General features: G+C 40.1%; 1 protein-coding gene across 1 annotated transcript in view; it reads right to left on the bottom strand.

Annotated features, from left to right (window-relative positions):
- Positions 1 to 416: 416 nt before the first annotated feature.
- LOC116893439 (NACHT, LRR and PYD domains-containing protein 4B-like) overlaps positions 417 to 24,439 on the bottom strand; it is a 38,800-nt gene continuing 14,777 nt past the window's right edge. Inside the window, exons 6-8 of the mRNA XM_032895206.1 lie at positions 7,749 to 7,919; positions 5,987 to 6,157; positions 417 to 510 (exon numbers count right to left, since the gene is read on the bottom strand). Of these exons, the coding sequence (XP_032751097.1) occupies positions 417 to 510; positions 5,987 to 6,157; positions 7,749 to 7,919 (436 nt within the window). The remainder of the gene's footprint in view (positions 511 to 5,986; positions 6,158 to 7,748; positions 7,920 to 24,439) is intronic.

Genomic DNA, 24,439 nt, shown 5'->3' with positions numbered 1-24,439 from the left:
TAGCCAATTAAGAATTCCCCAACAACTTTTTGGGTGGACCTACACCATAACTCCAGTAATCCAACAAAAGACCAAAACTCTTGAGAAGAGATTCCAAGCCATTATTTAAAGATACTTAACACTTTATTGGGTGCTTAAGAAAGCAGTGTGCGAAAAACATATCATTATATTTTAGCATGATTGTCTTTGTATGGCCTGTCTGAAACTCTAGTGCAAACAAAAAGCTGCATCTAAATTGCAAAACTCATCTGAATGGATTTAAAGAATTCCTATCTCATTAGAATGTTTACAACCTGTAATTTTTACACGATAGAACAAAACAAAGATCCTCTTCTCTTTCTTTCAGAAGTAGTTTGATGTCACAATACATCCATTGTTCTTGCATCAGGAAGTTTACCTTTGTTTTCTGCTTCTGCTTACTCATCATCTTCGATATTCAAGAATTTATTTTCCTTTTCCTCAGAAAGTAGAAATGTCTGGGATTTGTTATCAAAGTCAGTTATTCGCAGTCTAGAAAGATGCAAAGAACAAGCAGCATTAATTCATTAATTGTAATTTTATTACAATTCAAAAGTTTTAGTTTCTGTGTGCATGTGCCTATTTGAGCATATGTATACAATCTGTTTAACGGTACTCATGACAATCAGAAGTCACCTGATCTCCAAGAACCATGTGTTTTGCAATTGTGAGCAGTCACTTTGAGTGCTGGGAACTGAAGCTGAATTCTCTGCAAGAGCAGCAAGTGCTCTTAATTCAAGACTCATTTCTCTAGACGTTTATTCTTTCATTTGTGCTTTTCAACTTCTCATTTTCCCTTCATAGTTTTTCTAAGGCTAAGTTCAGGAGATGCTGATGTTTTTTCTAATAGGGTGGCATATTTAAGTTATGAAATGGTATGCTGATACATGTTTAACATCCAGACTCTGTCATAAAAACTAATTTGGGGACTGGGAAGATAACTCAGTTGCTAAAAGCACTGACTATTTTTGTAGAGGACTCTAGTTCAATTCCCCACACTAAAGTTTAGAACCATCTGTAACTCCAGTTCCAAGGGATCTCATACCAAATTTTGATTCTGAGACAGAATATACATGCAGCTAAAATGTACATACACATAAAATTTTAAAAATTAAAGAAAAAATTAGTTTGCCCTCATGTTTATATATGTGCTTGTGTGTGTATGTGTGTGTGTATGTATGTTTATGTATGTGTGTAAGCATTTACATGTCTGTCAGAGGTCAAGGTGACATGTCTTCAATTGCTTTGCAACTTATCTTTGTGAGACAGGGTCTCTTAATGAAGCTGCCATTCATGGATTGGCTAGCCAGAAGGCTATACTCACCACACTTCTTCCTGGCCCTAAGGACACAGACACATGAGGACACAATCAACTGTTTTATGTGGAGGGTAAAAAATCTGAACTCGGGTACTTATACTTCAGCTGCAAGCACTTTAATTGACTAAGCCTCTCTGCAGCTTCTACTTTGGCCATCTCTGTGTAAGGAATTTTACACCCAAACCATCATCTATTTCAGTTTCATATCAACATCCAGAACGTTGGTAGGAACCACTGATTCCATCAAAGCCTTAGGGTTTTGCATAAAAGTTATGAAGAAAGCTTGGGGATTTCCTTCTTCAAGCCCAAAATTATAATTCTTTCCATGATGAGAAGGTCTGATCTTATCCTTATAGCTAACTGTTCTCATGCATCTGTATCCACACAATACGTTCACAGTCACACAGACACACCACACACACACACACACACACACACACACACACACACAACCTGATTCCTATTTTCATTCTGTATTAATTACATTTCTATTATTGAAATTAAAAAAAATAAACTGAACAAGGCAACATATAGTAGGAAATGTCTATTTGCCTAAAAATGCCAATGATTCCAGTAGGATAAGAGTCTCTCAACATGGTGGCAGGGAAGAGTAGCAGCAGGAGCAGGAAGCTGAGTGGTCACATCATGATACACAGCATGAAGCAGAGAAATGTCATTGAGAATGGTATGAAGCTTTACAACCTCAAAACCTGTCCCAATGACATACTTTCTCAAGTATTGAAATAGCAATATCAACAGCAGACCAAATATACAAATATCTGAGCTTATAGGAAACATTTTCATTCAAACCATCACATTGTGTTAATTTTTATGTTTCCAGTAGTGTTGTCCTCTAGAAACAAACCATGTGTCTAGGGCACATATTAACATCTGAGGCGTTCCATGGTGGGGTAAGAGGACAAGAAGAAACATATACACTTACCGGGTTTCATAAGATCTACAGAATTACCTGATAACTATAAATTAACTTCTCACATCAAATTAATGACTCTTACTTTGCCAACTAAATCTGAGGAACTGATACCTTCCCCAGAGGTACAGAATAAACATGGCTGAGTAGGAATGAATAACACAGCTAGAAGGCTCAGAAAATGATAGATAACTTACTTTTTTCTATTTTGTTTTGCATCCACTACAGCTTGGTACCCTCTAAATTTCCAGGTTGCACAAAGTAAGAAAAATCTTGCAGTCACTTCATATTTCCAGGGGCAGCATAATTTGCAAGAGTAAATATTAAGGAAGTGAGCTTGGATCTTTCTTCCAGGACAGAGAGGTAAGAATATAAATATTTTAACCCAATATCTGATAGGCATATTCAACCTGTTGCTCATGAGCCACATGCGAATGATTGCAGCCATGAAAAGGTCTATCAACACTCAAACTATTAGAAGAAAAGGTGGGGAAGAATCTCGAATACATGGGCACTGGAGAAAATTTCCTGAACCAAACACCAATGGCTTATGCTCTAAGATCAAGAATCAACAAATGGGATCTCATAAAACTGCAAAGTTTCTGTAAGGCAAAGGACACTGTTGTTAGGACAAAATGGCAACCAACAGATTGGGAAAAGATCTTTATCAATCCTACAACTGATAGAGTTCATATATCCAAAATATACAAAGAGCTCAAGAAGTTAGACTGCAGGGAGACAAATAACCCTATTAAAAATGGGGTTCAGAGCTAAACAAAGAATTTATTGCTGAAGAATGTTGTATGGCTGAGAAACACCTAAAGAAATGTTCAACATCTTTACTCATAAGGGAAATGCAAATCAAAACAACCCTGAGATTCCAATTCACACCAGTCAGAATGGCTAAGATCAAAAACTCCAGCAACAGCAGATGCTGGCAAGGATGTAGGAAAGGGGAACACTCCTCCATTGTTGGTGGGATTGTAGACTGGTACAACCATTCTGGAAATCAGTCTGAAGGTTCCTCAGAAAATTGGACATTGCATTACTTGAGGACCCAGGTATGCCCTTCTTGGGCATATACCCAAAAGATGCTCCAACGCATAACAAAGTCACATGCTCCACTATGTTCATAGCAGGCTTATTTATAATAGCCAGAAGCTGGAAAGAACCCAGATGCCCTTCAACAGAGGAATGGATACAGAAAATGTGGTACATCTACACAATGGAATACTACTCAGCCATAAAAAACAATGGACGTTATGAAATTCATAGGCAAATGGATGGAACTGGAAAATATCATCCTGAGTGAGCTAACCCAATCACAGAAAAACACACATGGTATGCACTCATTGATAAGTGGCTATTAGCCCAAATGCTTGAATTGCCCTAGACTCACAGAACACATGAAACTCAAAAGGGATGACCAAAGTGCAAATGCTTCACTCCTTCTTTAAAAGGGGAACATGAATACCCTTGGCAGGGAATAGGGAGGCAAAGTTTAAAACAGAGGCAGAAGGGACACCCATTCAGAGCCTGCCCCACATGTGGCCCATACTTATACAGCCACCCAGTTAGATAAGATGGATGAAGCAAAGAAGTGCAGGCTGACAGGAACCAGATGTAGATCTCTACTAAGAGACACTGCCAGAATACAGCAAATACATAGGCGAATGCCAGCAGCAAACCACTGAACTGAGAATGGGACCCCCGTTGAAGGAATCAGAGAAAGAACTGGAAGAGCTTGAAGGGGCTTGAGACCCCATATGAACAACAATGCCAAGCAACCAGAGCTTCCAGGGACTAAGCCACTACCCAAAGACTATACATGGATTGACCCTGGGCTCCAACCCCATAGGTAGCAATGAATATCCTAGTAAGAGCACCAGTGGAAGGGGAAGCCCTTGGTCCTGCTAAGACTGAACCCCCAGTGAACGTGATTGTTGGGGGGAGGGCGGTAATGGGGGGAGGATGGGGAGGGGAACACCCATAGAGAAGGGGAGGTGGAGGTGTCAGGGAGATGTTGACCCGGAAAATGGGAAAAGGAATAACAATCGAAATGTAAATAAGAAATACCAAATTTAATAAAGATGAAAAAAAAAGTTAAGTTTCCTCTGAAGAATAAGATTTTGTTTGTAAACTGGCTGCACAGTTTCTGAGAGTTAGCTCTGTGTGAGCCATGGTGCAATGCCAAAAGGTTGGACACTCTGATTTCATGTTCCTAGAAATGAGTACCTTAATAACTACTCAAAATGAACCTGATCTTGGGGATCTGGATAAATAACTCTTAGTGAAGTATCTGCTACGCAAGCATGATAACCTTTGGCTAATTCCTAACACCCACAAAAAAGTTGGAAATGTTGGCTTATCACTGTGATTTCTAAGATCCATTAAGACAGAGACTAGCAGGACCCTTGGTGGATAATTTGTCTTTCAGAATTAGTTTGTCACAGGTTTCAGTGAGAATTCCTATCTCAAAATTACTGAGGAGGATGGCATCTGATGATGGATGTCCATAAGAGGATGTTCTCTTGTCTCCTGTACACAATCCAAACACGGATGTGCACCTGATTCATATATTTTCATAAAAATTACCTTAGTCACATGTTGGTTTGAAGACCATAGGGGAGAAAATGAAATGCAGAGATAAATGCTGAGAATTTTAAAATAATTATTTGGTGTACATCATATTTATAAAATATGCTTATATAAATTACTCTGAATCACATATTTATATGAAAATGCATAATATAAACCTTTATATAAAAGCAGACCACCCTAATTCACTTAGCCTATCTTAAATATTCTGATAGAACTCACATTAATTTCCAGGTGGGCAAAAATCAAATTACATAATACAAAGGCCATTTTATATTAAAATGTTGAAATGTCAAAAATGATGTCTCATGTTATTAATGACTACTGTTCTGGAAAAAAACATAAATGACTATATACCTTCATATTGTGGAGCTGAACAATCTTAAGTCAGGTCTCTCTGCATAAAATTGTGTTTACAAGCATATTTATGTAATATCTTTATAAAAGTCCCAAGTACCACCAGTACTTGGGCACTCATCAGTCACAGAAAAAGGAGGGTCATTATACTTAATCTAATAATGCTGTAACATTTACCCCTTCCCTCTGTGCAGTGACAGAACATAACTTGTATCCATTTTAACTTTAATTTAAAGGAATATTTTATAGTGTCCCTTTTCCAAACAACAATTAGTCCATCAGTGAGAAGTGGAGTTTCTTGACAAGGTGTGCTTACTTGTTTTACAACAGCAGGATTATCATTGGTGTGACCAGCCACCTTATTATTGGTCTACTTGCATTTTGGTCACATGTGTGTAACAGACAGAGGTCAGAGGCCAACCTCAGGAATCATTCTTGATTTTTGAGATGGGGTTTCTTATTGTTCTGGAACTTACCAATTCGAATAGATTGCTTGGCCATGTACATTAAGGATCCTCCTGTATTACACTTCTGGTACTGGATTACAATTGCAAGCTCATGCATGATTTTTTCGTGTAGTTTCTGGGGAACCAACTCTAGTTCTTATTTTATATAGCAATCACTGTATGGACTGAGCCATCTCCCCAACTCTTATTTCTATCAAACTTAAATGGTCATATTATTAGCTGCACATTTCAGATTTCAATTAATCCTTTCTTAGCCCCAAGGATTCATGTTATATTGAAAAATAGAGGCCAACTTACCTTAGTTCTTTCAGGTTAGAGGTTTTCTGTTTCAGAGCCTTGCATAGCACAACCAATCCATTGAAGTCCAAAGCGTTCTTCACCAGATTGATCCAACCCAAGGTTTTACACTGGGTAAAAGTAGAAGCAAGATCCTCACAACAGGCACCAGTAAGTTCACAGGCTTTCAAGCTACAACAGAGAGGAACCATTCTGTGTCAGGGTAAAAAGGAATATGCATGGTTGGTGACTTAGCTATTTAGAGTATGCTCACTGCATTCCATCTGAGGACAGACTCTAAAAGTTCAGTGTTAACAAACATTTCCCTTCATTGGCAGTTGTGGGCACAATTGCCCATTCTCAGTATCCATGTTTGTAGTGAACTAGTAGTTCCATTAATAGTCTGCTGTACCAGACCTTGAACCTGGGATGAAATTTGATCTTGCATTGTGAACTACAGTTAAAAAAGGGGGCAAATGTTGGTGAATTCTGAGCCTACACCTCAAGAACCTTGACACCTTTTGATTTGAACCATTTAGATTCATTTTGCTAATGGCTAAATGATCTCCCCTCAAAATTCGTCTGTTGAAGTTCTAATCCACAAGTTTCCTTGGGACGGGACTTTAAGACAGAATCTTTTCAGAGGCAACTAAGATAAAATCAGTTGGGATGAAATCTTGTATAACTGTGAAGACACAGGGAGAAGACAACAATTTTCACCTTAATGAAAATAGCTTAGAACAAACTACTTGTTTGGTGCTCTAAAAGATCCATCCCTGTTGGTGTACAATCATATTTATTTTCTCTACTACTGTGTTTATAAATCTTTTGTCTGAGGAGTCATTTTATTTTTGTTATGGCAGCCAAAGCAGTTGCCACATCAGGCCATTCAAACAAGTTAATGAGATGTCCAATCTCTTCTGTCATCTCCAGTGGATATCCATCCCTGTATCCATCCAATCATCTATGTGGTATTCATATCTACTCACATCCATGTAAGAATTTTCAATACTATGCATGCTTCTGTCCATTGAAACAAGCAATCATCAATCACCCATCCATCCTACCATGCATTCATCCATTCTTGAATCCATGGACTCACCCAACTAAATACATTCACACACTTAAACATTTATCTCATACATGCAACCAACAGTCACGTACAGATGGTTTTATGTATAAGTCTATGCATCCATTCATCCAACTTAGCATCTCTTCATCCAGGTACACATCTGTCATTACAACATGTACTTATCTTGGCACCATTTCTAACAGTTTGTTCACCCATATTACAGTCACCTAGATAATCAAATCTGTAAGGATGCCCAGTCTAGATACATCATGCTTAGATAGATTAGCAATCAGCCAGCAGTAAAGAATCATTGCCTCAAGGCTTGAGTTTGTAGAGCGTCTTTTAATACAACCACTGATACCTGCTTTATTTCCCCTATGGTGTGTATATGTATCTATGTATATATTAATTTACTTATTTACTTATTTTATTTATTTATTTATTTATTTATATTTTATGTGGATTGGTGCTTTGCCTGCATGATATCTGTATGAAGGTGGTGGGTCCTATGAAAATGGAGACACAGAAAGTTATGTGCTACAATGTGGAACCTGAGAATTGAACCTGGGTCCTCTGGAAAAACATGCAGTATTCTTAATTATTGAGCCATCTTCATAGGCCTGCTCTGGATTTTCAGTTTTCCTTTCTGCACATAAATTTCCCATCTTCTGCCACCCTCAAAGATATCACTATGACCTTGATGACACCCACTTGAGTTGAGATAATTGGCATCTGGGATGTTTTATAGCATCACACAGGAGCTTCACACCAGAGTCTTCTAGCTTATTCTTTGAAAGTGTTAGGAACATCAGTTTATGGTTGTTCCTGAGGACTTCAGCCAGGTACTGGCAGCCTACAGTGGTGATGAAACAAGCTTTCACACTGAAAGAGAAAATAACACAACAGTGATTACTTCTTGATTTGAAGAGGAAGCATTTCACAAAGTTAAATGATGCCAAAAACTGTAGACAGCACTGAACCTTTCAGACAATGACAATGAAATAAACCAGGCAAACTAAGATATTAACAATGTTATAGAAGATCAACTACAATACATTGGAATGAAGTTAAAACAGTGGGCTGGACCGGTAGCTCAGAAGTTAAGAGTACACCTCTCTTGCAGAAGACCTAGGTTTGTTTCCCAGAACTCATGTTACACTGCTCACAAGCACCTGTAACTCCAGTTTTAGGGGATCCAATTCCCTCTTGCAGCCTCCTTAGGCACTTGTGCACACACATTAGAGGAAGCAAACATATCTTTTAAAGTAAAAATAATAGTGTTAAGTAATATTCTTGAGCAATGATTGACTATAGTTAACTCAAAAGAAAATGGAGTGGGGCACTATGGGTAACATACTATGTGGGTAAGGCAGGGTGAGAGTAGCTACTGTACAGATTTCAAGGTTTATACTTTATATTAAGGGAAGAAAAACGGCATGATATCACAGACTTTGCCATCCACAGAGATAATGGCTGAACAGGAATAGTGTAACTGTGTTGAATCCAGCTTATTTCTGATCTTGGATACACTTCATTATATGAATACGAGGAAATGTGCCTGATTCTTTGGAGCCCATTCTGTTCTGCCTGTGTCTAGAGCTGACCCCGTAACACAGCTCTCTGTATCCAGATCCTACTGGGAGAAAGCCAGTTTCTAGAAGTGGTGACATACAGGCTTACAGGAGGATCAAGCCACTGTCAGAGACAGCAAGACGAGCTAACCCCAGAGATAAGAAGATGGCAAAAGGCAAGGACAAGAACCTAAGCAACAGAAACTAAGGCCACTTAGCAACAGCAGCATCCAGTTCTCCCACCAAAGCAAATACTGGGTATCCCAATACACCAAAAAAGCAAGATTTGGATTTGAAAATTACATCTAATGATGATGATAGAGGACTTTAAGAAGGACATATATAACTGCCTTAATGTAATACAAAGCAACACAGGTAAGCAAATAAATGTGCTTAAAGCAGAAACACAAAATCCCTTAAAGAATTAAAAGAAAATACAAGTACATAGGGTAAAAATTGAGCAAAACCATTCAGGATCTAAAACTGGAAATAGAAACATTAAAGAAATCACAAAGGGAAACAACCCTGGAGATAGAAAACCTAGGAAAGAGATTAGGAATCATAGACCAAAATATTACCAGCAGAATAAAAGAGATAGAAGAGAGAATCTCGGTGGCAGAAATACCATAGAAAACATTGACAAAAGAGTCAAAGAAAATACAAAATGCAAAAAGCTCTTAACCCAAAACATCCCGGAAATCCAGGATACAATGAGAAGATCAAATCTAAGGGTAATAGATAGAAAAGAGAATAAAGATTCCCAACTTAAAAGGCCAGGAAATATCTTCAACAAAATTACAGAAAAAAAGTTACCTAACCTAAAGTAAAAGATGCTGATGAACATACAAGAAGGCTGCAGAACTCCAAAGAGATTGAACCAGAAAAGAAACTCCTCTCATCAAATAATAGTCAAAACACCAAATACACAAAACAAAGATTATTAAAAAGCAGTAAGGGAAAGAAGTGTTGTAACATATGGAGGCAGACCTATCAGAATTATAGCATACTTCTCACCTGAGAATATTAAAGCCAGAAAAAACTGGGCAAATGGCATACAGACCCCAATTGAACAAAAATGCCAGCCCAGGCTACTATACCCAGCAGAACTCTCAATTACTGTAGATTGAAAATCCAAGATATTCCATAGCAAAACCAAACATACACTGTATCTTTCCACATATCCAGCCCTGCAATGGATAATAATTGGAAAACTCCAACACAGGGAGGGAATCTACACCCTGGAAAAAGAAAGAAAGTAATCTTCTTGCAACAAATCCAAAAGAAGATATCCATGCAAAATTAATTCCATCTCTAACAACAGAAATAACAGGAAACAACAATCACTATTCCATAATATCTCTTAACATTAATGGACTCAATTCACCAATAAAAAGACATAGACTAACAGACTGGATAAATAAAGAAGACCCTGAGTGAGGTAACCCAATTACAGAAAAACACACATGTTATGCACTCATTGATAAGTGGCTATTAGCCCAAATGCTTGAATTACCCTAGATGCCTAGAACAAATGAAACTCAAGACGGATGATCAAAATGAATACTTCACTCCTTCTTTAAAAGGGGAACAAGAATACCCTTTGCAGGGAAGAGAGAGGCAAAGATTAAAACAGAGACTGAAGGAACACCCATTCAGAGCCTGCCCCACATGTGGCCCATACATATACAGCCACCCAATTAGACAAGATGGATGAAGCAACGAAGTGCAGACCGACAGGAGCCAGATGTAGATCGCTCCTGAGAGACACAGCCAGAATACAGCAAATACAGAGGCGAATGCCAGCAGCAAACCACTGAACTGAGAATAGGACCCACGTTGAAGGAATCAGAGAAAGAACTGGAAGAGCTTGAAGGGGCTCGAGACCCCATATGTACAACAATGCCAAGCAACCAGAGCTTCCAGGGACTAAGCCACTACCTAAAGACTATACATGAACTGACCCTGGACTCTGACCTCATAGGTAGCAATGAATATCCTAGGAAGAGCACCAGTGGAAGGGGAAGCCCTGGGTCCTGCTAAGACTGAACCCCCAGTGAACTAGATTGTTGGGGGGAGGGCGGCAATGGGGGAGGATGGGGAGGGGAACACCCATAAAAAAGGGGAGGGGGAGGGATTAGGGGGATGTTTGCCCGGAAACCGGGAAAGGGAATAACACTCGAAATGTATATAAGAAATACTCAAGTTAATAAAAAAAAAAAAAAAAAAAAAAAAAGGGCAAAAACAAAAAAAAAAGAAGAAGAAGACCCAGCATTTTGATGCATAGAGGAAATACGACTTAGTGACAAAGACAGACAATACCGCAGAGTAAAAGGATAGAAAACAAACTTCCAAGCAAGGATTGAAAGAGTTGAAGGAGCTTGCAACCTAATAAGAAAAATGCCAACCAACCAGAGCTTTCAGGGACTAAACCATTACCGGAAGACTATACATGGTCTGACCCAGGGCTCCAACAGCATAAGTAGCAGAGAATAGCCTTGTTGGGACACCAGTGGAAGGGGAAAGCCCTTGGCCCCACCAAGGTTGGAACCCCAGTCCAGGGGAATATGGGGAGAACAGTAGGAGGAGTGGATGTTGGGAATACCCGTATGGGGGAGGGGGGAGGCATGGGGACATATGGACAGGATACTGGGAAAGGAAATAACATTTGAAATGTAAGTAAATAAATATATCTAATAAAAAAGTTTAAAAAAAGAAAATTCATTTTATTTCCATGTTGACCTTTTATGTTAATAGAATATATATCAAGTTTTCTTTCCTGAATCTATTCAAATAATTTGTGGGTTGAGATCTCACCTAACAATACTCGGTTTCAGAGATACCAATTACAGCCAACCGTTGCACTGAGAATGGGGTCCCAGTAGAGGAGTTAAAGAAAAGACTGAGGTAGCTGAGTGGGTTTGCAGCCCTATAGGAAGAACAATCATATCTACCAACCAGACCCCTCAGACCTCCCAGGGACTAAAGCACCAACCAAATACACATGGAGGAACCCAGGGCCTGGGCAGCAGAAGTGTGTGGGTGGGTGAGGGAGCACACTCATTGAGCCAGGGCATGGGGATTGGATGGGGGGTTTCTGGAGGGGAAACCTAGAAATTTTTAATATTTGAAATGTATATAAAGAAAATATCCAATAAAAATGACAAACTCAAAACAAAAACTCAGGTGACAACAAAGGCTGACGAGGATGTGGAGAAAGAGGAACACTCCTCCATTGCTGGTGGGACTGCAAACTGGTACAACCATTCTGGAAATCAGTCTGGAGGTTCCTCAGAAAATTGGACATTGCATTACCTGAGGACACAGCTATACCTCTCTTGGGCATATACCCAAAAGATGCCCCAACATATAACAAAGACACATGCTCCACAATGTTCATAACAGCCTTATTTATAATAGCCAGAAGCTGGAAAGAACCTGGATGCTCTTCAACAGAGGAATGGATACAGAAAATGTGGTACATCTACAAAATGGAATATTATTCAGCTATCAAAAACAATGACTTTATGAAATTCATAGGCAAATAAATGGAACTGGAAAATATCATCCTGAGTGAGGTAACCCAATCACAGAAGAACACACATGGTATGCACTCATTGATAAGTGGCTATTAGCCCAAATGCTTGAATTACCCTAGATGCACAGAACACGAGAAACTCAAGAAGGATGACCAAAATGCAAATACTTCACTCCTTCTTTAAAATGGGAACAAGAATACCCTTGGCAGGGAATAGGGAGGCAAAGATTAGAACAGAGGCTGAAGGAACACCCATTCAGAGCCTGTCCCACATGTGGCCCATACATATACAGCCACCCAATTAGATAAGATGGATGAAGCAAAGAAGTGCAGGCTGACAGGAACCAGATGTAGATCTCTCCTGAGAGACACATGCAGAATACAGCAATTGCATAGGCGAATGCCAGCAGCAATCCACTGAACTGAGATCGGGACCCCTGTTGAAGGAATCAGAGAAAGGTCTGGAAGAGTTTGAAGGGGCTCGATGTGGGGAGCGAGTGTGGCGGCAGTCCAAAGATGGCGCCCGGGACTGCAGCTAAGTCTCATGACTAGCACGTGACTTCCTCACACACCTGAAACTAGCCACAGCCATTGTGAGAACTGCGCAGATGCACCATGACGAAAGAATAGGCCATGTGATGTGAACCTATGAACTGAGATTATGCAGTCTGTACTGAGGAGGCAGAGTTGAAGGAGGATATAAGGGAGTGTGCTCGGGGGCTGGGGGTGAGAGAGAAGGGAGAGAGAAGAAAAGAAAAAAGAGATTGCTGCTTGTATGCAGCAAGAAAGGTTCCTGAATAAACTGCTTTGAGAAGAACATTGTGGTGTTGCTCTTTTCTGCGGGTCAAAGACAGAAGCGACAGCTCGAGACCTCATATGAACAACAATGCCAACCAACCAGAGCTTCCAGGGACTAAGCCACTACCCAAAGACTATACATGGACTGACCCTGGGCTCCAACCTCATAAGTAGCAATGAATATCCTAGTAAGATCACCAGTGGAAGGGGAAGCCCTTGGTCCTGCCAGGGATGTTGGCCCACAAACCGAGAAGGTGAATAATAATCGAAATGTAAATAAGAAATACTCAAGTTAATAAAGATAAAAAAAAGTACACTCTTTCCCAGAAGACCCAGGACCAGATATGTTAATCTAGAATTCTATCAGACCTTCATAGAAGACCTCATAGCAATAATGTCCAAACTATTCCACAAAATAGAAACAGAAGAACACTGTCCAACTCCTTTTATGAAGTCACAATTATGCTTCTACATAAACCACACAAAGACCCGACAATGAAAAGTTCTTCACACCAATTGTCCTTCTGAATATCAATGTGAAAATACTCAATAAAATTCTTGCAAACAGAATCCAAGAACACACAAAAACTCTAATCCATTATGATCAATTAGACTTCATCCCATGGATGTAATAATGTTTTAATATGTGGATGTCTATAAACATAATCCTCTTACAAAATTTTCTCAAAGAACGACATGATCATCTCAGTAGATGATGAGAAATCATTTGTTAAAATTCAACACTCCTTCATAATAAAACTCATGGGAAGATCAGGAATTCAAGGCCCATACCTCAATATAGGAAAAGCAGTATTTGGCACACCAGTAGCCAACGTCACAGGAAATGTAGAGGAACTTCAAGCAATTCCACTAAAATCAGGGAATAAACAAGTGCCCACGCTCTCCTTACCTATTCAGTATAGTTTTCCAATTCCTAATCAGAGGAATCAGACAACAAATAGAGGTCAAAATGATATAAATTGGAAAGGAAGAAGTCAAAATATCACTATTTCCAGATGATATGATAATTAAGTGACCCCAAAAGTTCTACCAGAGAAATCCTAATACTGAAAAACAACTTCAGCAAAGTGGCTGGATATAAAATTAACTCAAACAAATCAGCAGCCTTCCTCACCTAAAAGGACAAACAGGCTGAGAAAAAAATTAGGGAAACAAGTCCTTTTACAATAATCACAATTAATATGAAATACCTTAGTGTGACTTTAACAAAGCAAGTTAAAGATCAGTATGACAAGACCTTCAAGTCTCTGAAGAAAGAAATTGAAGATCTCAGAAGACGTTAAGAACTCCCGTGCTCATGATTTGGCAGGATTAATATTGTAAAAATCTCCAACTTGCCAAAAGGAATCTACAATTCAATCCAATCCCCAGCAAAATCCCACCTAAATTCTTCATAGAGTTAGAAGGGACAATTTGCTAATTCATTTGGAATAACAAAAAAACAAACAAACAAACAAACAAAAAACAGGATAGCAAAAACTATCCTCAACAATAAAAGAACATCTGGGGGAATCACCATCCCTGATCTCAATATTTATTACAGAGCAATAATGATACAAATTATATGATACTGCTACCCAGACGGGGAGGTAGATCAATATAATAGAATTGAAGAGCCATTAATGAACCCATACATCTATTGTCAATTGAACTTTGACAAAGGAGCTAAAACAATCCAGTGGTAAAAGGATAGCATTTTCAACAGATGGTGCTGGTTAAATGGGAGCTCAGCATGGAGAAGAATGCAAATTGATCCATTCTTATCACCCTGTACAAAGCTCAAGTCCAAGTGGATCAAGGTCCTCCATATAAAACCAGATATACTCAAACTAGTAGAAGAAAAAGTGGGGAAGGGCATTGAACATTTGGGCACTGGGGAAATTTTCCTGAACAGAACACAAATGGCGTATGCTCTAAGATCAAGAATTGACAAATGGGTCTTAATAAAATTGCAAAGATTCTGTAAGACAAAAAATTGCAAAGATTCTGTAAGACAAAGGACACTGTCATTAGGATAAAACAGCAATTAACTGATTGTGGAAAGATCTTTCGAATTCTACATCCAATAGAGAGCTAATATCCAATATATACACACAATTCAAGAAGTTAGACTCCAGCTCACACCCGCGGATCCCGGCCCGCAGCAGCTCTCTGCTCCCAGAACCCGTGGGAGAGATACCTTACGGCTAGGTCAGGTGGGCACTCCTGAGGCTGCAGAGCAGAAGAGACCACCAACACTGCCCACCCCTGCCCACATCCCTGACCCAAGAGGAAACTGTACAAGGCCTCTGGGCTCCCGTGGGAGAGGGCCCAGGTGAGGCAGGAGCCCTGCCTGAGACACCGCCGGAACCTGAAGGAAACAGACCGGATAAACAGTTCTCTGCACCCAAATCCCGTGGGAAGGAGAGCTAAACCTTCAGAGAGGCAGACACGCCTGCGAAACCAGAAGAGACTGCTCTCTACACACATTACTGATTCAGAGGAAAACACGGAGGCCATCTGGAACCCTGGTGCACGGAGGCTCCCGGAAGAGGCAGCAGATCTTCCTGGTCGCTGCCACCGGAGAGCCCGTGGGCAGAACCCAGCAAATATGCCTCGGGACCACAGGTAAGACTAACTTATCTGCTGCAAGTGACTTGCCGGGTGGAATCGGGACAACAGAGGCAGAATCCCTCTAGGACCAGGCCGTCCTGTGTTTGGGAAGTCCCACACCCGCGGATCCCGGCCATAGCAGCTCTCTGCTCCCAGAACCCGTGGGAGAGATACCTCACCCGCCTGGTCAGGTGGGCACTCCTGAGGCTGCAGAGCAGAAGAGACCACCAACACTGCCCACCCCTGCCCACATCCCTGGCCCAAGAGGAAACTGTATAAGGCCTCTGGGCTCCCGTGGGAGAGGGCCCAGGTGAGGCAGGAGCCCTGCCTGAGACACCGCCGGAACCTGAAGGAAACAGACCGGATAAACAGTTCTCTGCACCCAAATCCCGTGGGAGGGAGAGCTAAACCTTCAGAGAGGCAGACACGCCTGCAAAACCAGAAGAGACTGCTCTCTACACACATTGCTGATTCCAGAGGAAAACACCGGAGGCCATCTGGAACCCTGGTGTACGGAGGCTCCCGGAAGGGGTGGGGCAGATCTCCCTGGTCGCGGCCACCGGGGAGAGAGCGTTGGCAGATTCCGGTCAGCGAACTTGAGCCTCGGGACCACAGGTAAGACCAACTTTTCTGCTGCAAGTGACCTGCCTGGTGAACTCAAGACACAGGCCCACAGGAACAGCTGAAGACCTGTAGAGGACAAAACTACACACACAAAGCAGAACACTCTGTCCCCATAACTGGCTGAAAGAAAACAGTAAAAACAGGTCTACAGCACTCCTGACACACAGGCTTATAGGACAGTCTAGCCACTGTCAGAATTAGCAGAACAAAGTAACACTAGAGATAATCTGATGGCGAGAGGCAAGCGCAGGAACACAAGCAACAGAAACCAAGACTACATGGCATCATCGGAGCCCAATTCTCCCACCAAAACAAACATGGAATATCCAAACACACCAGAAAAGCAAGATCTAGTTTCAAAATCATATTTGATCATGATGCTGGAGGACTTCAAGAAAAGACGTGAAGAACTCCCTTAGAGAACAAGTAAACAAGTAGAAGCCTACAGAGAGGAATCACAAAAATCCCTGAAAGAATTCCAGGAAAACACAAACAAACAGTTGAAGGAATTAAAAATGGAAATAGAAGCAATCAAGAAAAGAACACATGGAAATAACCCTGGATATAGAAAACCAAAAGAAGAGACAAGGAGCTGTAGATACAAGCTTCACCAACAGAATACAAGAGATGGAAGAGAGAATCTCAGGAGCAGAAGATTCCATAGAAATCATTGACTCAACTGTCAAAGATAATGTAAAAGCGGAAAAAGCTACTGGTCCAAAACATACAGGAAATCCAGGACTCAATGAGAAGATCAAACCTAAGGATAATAGGTATAGAAGAGAGTGAAGACTCCCAGCTCAAAGGACCAGTAAATATCTTCAACAAAATCATAGAAGAAAACTTCCTAACCTAAAAAAAGATACCCATAGGCATACAAAAAGCCTACAGAACTCCAAATAGATTGGACCAGAAAAGAAACACCTCCGTCACATAATAGTCAAAACACTAAAGGCTCAAAATAAAGAAAAGAATATTAAAAGCAGTAAGGGAAAAAGGTCAAGTAACATATAAAAGGCAGACCTATCAGAATCACACAGACTTCTCACCAGAAACTATGAAGGCCAGAAGATCCTGGACTGATGTCATACAGACCCTAAGAGAACACAAATGCCAGCCCAGGCTACTGTATCCTGCAAAACTCTCAATTAACATAGATGGAGAAACCAAGATATTCCATGACAAAACCAAATTTACACAATATCTTTCTACAAATCCAGCACTACAAAAGGATAATAAATGGTAAAAAGCCCAACATAAGGAGGCAAGCTATACCCAAGAAGAGGCAAGAAACTAATCATCTTGGCAACAAAACAAAGAGAAGAAAAGCACACAAACACAACCTCACATCCAAATATGAATATAACAGGAAGCAATAATCACTATTCCTTAATATCTCTCAACATCAATGGCCTCAACTCCCCAATAAAAAGACATAGATTAACAAACTGGATACGCAACGAGGACCCTGCATTCTGCTGCCTACAAGAAACACACCTCAGAGACAAAGACAGACACTACCTCAGAGTGAAAGGCTGGGAAACAACTTTCCAAGCAAATGGTCAGAAGAAGCAAGCTGGAGTAGCCATTCTAATATCAAATAAAATCAATTTCCAACTAAAAGTCATCAAAAAAGATAAGGAAGGACACTTTATATTCATCAAAGGAAAAATCCACCAAGATGAACTCTCAATCCTAAATATCTATGCCCCAAATACAAGGGCACCTACATACGTAAAAGAAACCCTACTAAATCTCAAAGCACACATTGCACCTCACACAATAATAGTAGGAGATTTCAACACCCCATTCTCATCAATGGACAGATCATGGAAACAGAAATTAAACAGAGACGTAGACAGACTAAGAGAAGTCATGAGCCAAATGGACTTAACGGATATTTATAGAAAGTTCTATCCTAAAGCAAAAGGATATACCTTCTTCTCAGCTCCTCATGGTACTTTCTCCAAAATTGACCATATAATTGGTCAAAAAACAGACCTCAACAGATACAGGAAGATAGAAATAATCCCATGCGTGCTATCGGACCACCACTGCCTAAAGCTGGTCTTCAATAACAATAAGGGAAGAATGCCCACATATACGTGGAAACTGAACAATGCTCTACTCAATGATAACCTGGTCAAGGAAGAAATAAAGAAAGAAATTAAAAACTTTTTAGAATTTAATGAAAATGAAGGTACAACATACCCAAACTTATGGGACACAATGAAAGCTGTGCTAAGAGGAAAACTCATAGCGCTGAGTGCCTGCAGAAAAAAACAGGAAAAGAGCATATGTCAGCAGCTTGACAGCACACCTAAAAGCTCTAGAACAAAAAGAAGCAAATACACCCAGGAGGAGTAGAAGGCAGGAAATAATCAAACTCAGAGCTGAAATCAACCAAGTAGAAACAAAAAAGGACCATAGAAAGAATCAACAGAACCAAAAATTGGTTCTTTGAGAAAATCAACAAGATAGATAAAACCCTAGCCAGACTAACGAGAGGACACAGAGAGAGTGTCCAAATTAACAAAATCAGAAATGAAAAGGAGACATAACTACAGATTCAGAGGAAATTCAAAAAATCATCAGATCTTACTATAAAGCCTATATTCAACAAAACTTGAAAATCTACAGAAATGGACAATTTCTAGACAGATACCAGTACCGAAGTTAAATCAAACAGATAAACCAGTTAAACAACCCCATAACTCCTAAGGAAATAGAAGCAGTCATTAAAGGTCTCCCAACCAAAAAAAGCCCAGGTCCAGACAGGTTTAGTGCAGAATTCTATCAGACCATCATAGAAGACCTCATACCAATATTATCCGAACTATTCCACAAAATTGAAACAGATGGAGCACTACCGAATTCCATCTATGAAGCCACAATTACTCTTATACCTAAACCACACAAAGACCCAACAAAGAAAGAGAACTTCAGACCAATTTCCCTTATGAATATCGACAGAAAAATACTCAATAAAATTCTGGCAAACAGAATCCAAGAGCACATCAAAACAATCATCCACCATGATCAAGTAGGCTTCATCCCAGGCATGCAGGGATGGTTTAATATACGGAAAACCATCAACGTGATCCATTATATAAACAAACTGAAAGAACAAAACCACATGATCATTTCATTAGATGCTGAGAAAGCATTTGACAAAATTCAACACCCCTTCATGATAAAAGTCCTGGAAAGAATAGGAATACAAGGCCCATACCTAAACATAGTAAAAGCCATATACAGCAAACCAGTTGCTAACATTAAACTAAATGGAAGAAACTTGAAGCAATCCCACTAAAATCAGGGACTAGACAAGGCTGCCCTCTCTCCTACTTATTCAATATAGTTCTTGAAGTTCTAGCCAGAGCAATCAGACAACAAAAAGGAGATCAAGGGGGATACAGATCGGAAAGAAGAAGTCAAAATATCACTATTTGCAGATGATATGATAGTATATTTAAGTGATGCCAAAAGTTCCACCAGAGAACTACTAAAGCTGATAAACAACTTCAGCAAAGTGGCTGGGTATAAAATTAACTCAAATTAATCAGTAGCCTTCCTCTACACAAAAGAGAAACAAGCCGAGAAAGAAATTAGGGAAACGACACCCTTCATAATAGACCCAAATAATATAAAAAAATACCTCATTGTGACTTTAACCAAGCAAGTAAAAGATCTGTACAATAAGAACTTCAAGACACTGAAGAAAAAGAAATTGAAGAAGACCTCAGAAGGTGGAAAGATCTCCCATGCTCATGGATTGGCAGGATTAATATAGTAAAAATGGCCATTTACCAAAAGCGATCTACAGATTCAATGCAATCCCCCATCAAAATACCAATCCAATTCTTCAAAGAGTTAGAACAATTTACAAATTCATCTGGAATAACAAAAAACCCAGGATAGCTAAAACTATCCTCAACAATAAAAAAAGGACTTCAGGGGGGAATCACTCTCCCTGAACTCAAGCAATATTACAGAGCAATAGTGATAAAAACTGCATGGTATTGGTACAGAGACAGACAGATAGACCAATGGAACAGAATTGAAGACCCAGAAATGAATCCACACACCTATGGTCACTTGATTTTTGACAAAGGAGCCAAATCCATCCAATGGAAAAAAGATAGTATTTTCAGCAAATGGTGCTGGTTCAACTGGAGATCAACATGTAGAAGAATGCAGATCGATCCATGCTTATCACCCTGTACAAAGCTTAAGTCCAAGTGGATCAAGGACCTCCACATCAAACCAGACACACTCAAACTAATAGAAGAAAAACTAGGGAAGCATCTGGAACACATGGGCACTGGAAAAAATTTCCTGAACAAAACACCAATGGCATGCTCTAAGATCAAGAATCGACAAATGGGATCTCATAAAACTGCAAAGCTTCTGTAAGGCAAAGGACACTGTGGTTGGGACAAAAAAGGCAACCAACAGATTGGGAAAAGATCTTTACCAATCCTACAACAGATAGAGGCCTTATATCCAAAATATACAAAACTCAAAAGTTAGACCCAGGGGGAGACAAATAACCCTATTAAAAATGGGGTTCAGAGCTAAACAAAGAATTCACAGCTGAGGAATGCTGAATGGCTGAAAACACCTAAAGAAATGTTCAACATCTTTAGTCATCAGGGAAATGCAAATCAAAACAACCCTGAGATTTCACCTCACACCAGTGAGAATGGCTAAGATCAAAAACTCAGGTGACAGCAAATGCTGGCGAGGATGTGGAGAAAGAGGAACACTCCTCCATTGTTGGTGGGATTGCAGACTTGTACAACCATTCTGGAAATCAGTCTGGAGGTTCCTCAGAAAATTGGACATTAAACTGCCTGAGGATCCAGCTATCCCTCTCTTGGGCATATACCCAAAAGATGCCCCAACATATAAAAAAGACACGTGCTCCACTATGTTCATCGCAGCCTTATTCTTAATAGCCAGAAGCTGGAAAGAACCCAGATGCCCTTCAACAGAGGAATGGATACAGAAAATGTGGTATATCTACACAATGGAATATTACTCAGCTATCAAAAACAACGAGTTTATGAAATTTGTAGGCAAATGGTTGGAACTGGAAAATATCATCCTGAGTGAGCTAACCCAATCACAGAAAGACATACATGGTATGCACTCATTGATAAGTGGCTATTAGCCCAAAAGCCTGAATTACCCTAGATGCCTAGAACAAATGAAACTCAAGACGGATGATCAAAATGTGAATGCTTCACTCCTTCTTTAAAAGGTGAACAAGAATACCCTTGGCAGGGAAGAGAGAGGCAAAGATTAAAATAGAGACTGAAGGAACATCCATTCAGAGCCTGCCCCACATGTGGCCCATATATATACAGCCACCCAATTAGACAAGATGGATGAAGCAAAGAAGTGCAGAAGTGTAGATCGCTCCTGAGAGACACAGCCAGAATACAGCAAATACAGAGGCGAATGTCAGCAGCAAACCTCTGAACTGAGAATAGGACCCCGTTAAGGAATCAGAGAAAAGAACTGGAAGAGCTTGAAGGGCTCAGGACCCTATATGTACAACAATGCCAAGCCACCAGAGCTTCCAGGGACTAAGCCACTACCTAAAAGACTATACATGGACTGACCCTGGACTCTGACCTCATAGGTAGCAATGAATATCCTAGTAAGAGCACCAGTGGAAGGGGAAGCCCTGGGTCCTGCTAATACTGAACCCCCCAGTGAACTAGACTGTTGCGGGAGGCGGCAATGGGGGAGGGTCGGAGGAACACCCATAAGGAAGGGAGGGGGAGGGGATGTTTGCCGAAACTGGGAAAGGGAATAACACTCAGAAATGTATATAAGAAATATTCAAGTTAATAAAAAAAAAAAAAAGTTAGACTCAGAGAATCAAATAACCTCATTAAAAATCAAAATGTGAATGCATATCGCTCCTGAGAGACACAGCCAGAATACAGCAAATACAGAGGCGTATGCCAGCAGGAAACCACTGAACTGAGAACAGGACCCCCGTTGAAGGAATCAGAGAAAGAACTGGAAGAGCTTGAAGGAGCTCGAGACCCCATATGTACAGCAATGCCAACCAAACAGAGCTTCCAGGGACTAAGCCACTACCCAAAGACTATACATGGACTGACCCTGGACTCTGACCTCATAGGTAGCAATGAATATCCTAGTAAGAGCACCAGTGGAAGGGGAAGCCCTGGGTCCTGCTAAGACTGAACCCCCAGTGAACTAGACTGTTGGGGAGAGGGAAACAAGGGGGGGGGTTGGGAGGAACACCCATAGGAAGGGGAGGGGGAAGGGGATGTTTGCCCGGAAACTGGAAAGGGAATAACACTCGAAATGTATATAAAAATACTCAAGTTAATAATAATAAAAATATAAAAAAATGAGTTACAGAGTTTAACAGAGAATTCTCAACTGAGGAATACTGAATGGCTCAGAAGCATCTAAAGAAATGTTCTACATCCATAGTCATTAGGGAAATGCAAATTTGTACAACCCTGAGATTCCACTTTACACCAGTCAGAATGGCTAAGATCAAAACTTCAGGTGACAACAAAGCTGTCAGGGATATGGAGAAAGAAGAGCACTCTTCCATTGTTCATGGAATTGTAAGCTAGTACAACCACTCTGGAAATCAGTCTGGAGCTTTCTCAGAAATTGGACGTCTTACTACCTGAGGACCCAGCTATACCACTACTGGGCATATACCCAAAAGATGCTCCAACATGTATCAAGGACACTTGCTCCACTATGTTCACAGCAGACTTATTTATAGTAGCTAGAAGCTGGAAATAACACAGATGTCCCTCAACAGAGGAATGGATAAAAAAATGTGGTTCATCTACTCAATGGAGTACTACTCAGCTATCAAAAACAATGACTTCATGAAATTCATAGTCAAATGCATGAAACTGGAAAATATCTTCTTGAGTGTGGTGACAGTCACAAAATAATCAAACATGTTATGCATTCACTGATAATTGGATATTATCTCAAATATTTGAATTATCCAATGATACAATCCATAGACTACATGAAGCTCAAGGAGGATGACCAAAGTGTGGATGCTGAAGTCCTTTTTAGAAGGAGGAACAAAAATATTAATATTAGGAAATTTGGAGACAAAATTTGTAGCAGAGACTTTAGGAAAGGCCATCTAGGGACTGCCTCACCTCGGGATCCAGACCTTACACATACAGCCACCAAACCCAAACAATATTGCTGATGCCAAGAAGTGCATGCTGACAGGATCCTTTTAGCTGTCTCCTCAGAGGTTCTGGAGAACATGACAAATACATAGGTGAACGCGTATAGCCACCCATTGAACTGAGAATGGGGTTCTCATTGGAGGAATTAGATAAAGGATTGAAGTATCTGAATGGGTTTGCAACTCTATAAGAACAATCATACCAGCTAACCAGAGCCCCAGGGACTAAACCTCCATACAAAGTATACACATGGTCAGACCCATGGCTCCAGTCACAAATGTAGCACAGGATGGACTTGATGTGTACCAATGGGTAGAGAAGCCCTTGGTTCTCCCAAGGCTATATCCCTCAGTATAAGGGAATGTCAGAGCAAAGAGGTGGGAATGGATGTGTGGATGAGTGGAGGAATACCCTCATAATACAAGGGAGAGGTTGAATGGAATGGAAGTTTTTTGATGGGAACAGGAAAGGGGATATCATTTGAAATTTAAATAAAAATATATCCAATAAATAAAATCTGTGGATGCTACAAATAATCTCCCGATCATCTATAATGTTATGATATGATAAAGACCCAGATATAGAGAAATTAAACAAAAACAAACAAACATCAATGTTTCTGTGTGTATTTCTGTCACATGTAAGAAGGTACCTACAAATGTTAGAGCAGGTGATTGGGTTTCCAGAGCTAGTGGGACAGAAGTTATTGGGTCACTGGACTTTAGTTCTGGGAATAAAATTTAGATTCTATTGAAGAGAAATATGTGCTCTGAACAAAGTCATATCTCCAGCTCTCACACAACTATCTAATCAGTTAAAATATTTGAGTGAGACTTTCCTCATTATCTTCTTACAGTAATTTTATTTTGTGATTCGGAAAATGCCATATAAATTTTACATTTTTATTTTAAAGTATGGTTTTATTCAAGCCTAGTTTGATCAAACCAACCAACTGAAGCATGTAAAACAGCATCCATTTAGGGTAGGTCAATATTGCTGAGTGTGGGATTGATATGGGTAATATTGTCATTGTCTTTTCAT

Source organism: Rattus rattus, chromosome 2 (assembly GCF_011064425.1).
Source record: "Rattus rattus isolate New Zealand chromosome 2, Rrattus_CSIRO_v1, whole genome shotgun sequence".
Taxonomy (NCBI): domain Eukaryota; kingdom Metazoa; phylum Chordata; class Mammalia; order Rodentia; family Muridae; genus Rattus; species Rattus rattus.
This window is presented reverse-complemented; position numbering and strand designations above follow the sequence as displayed.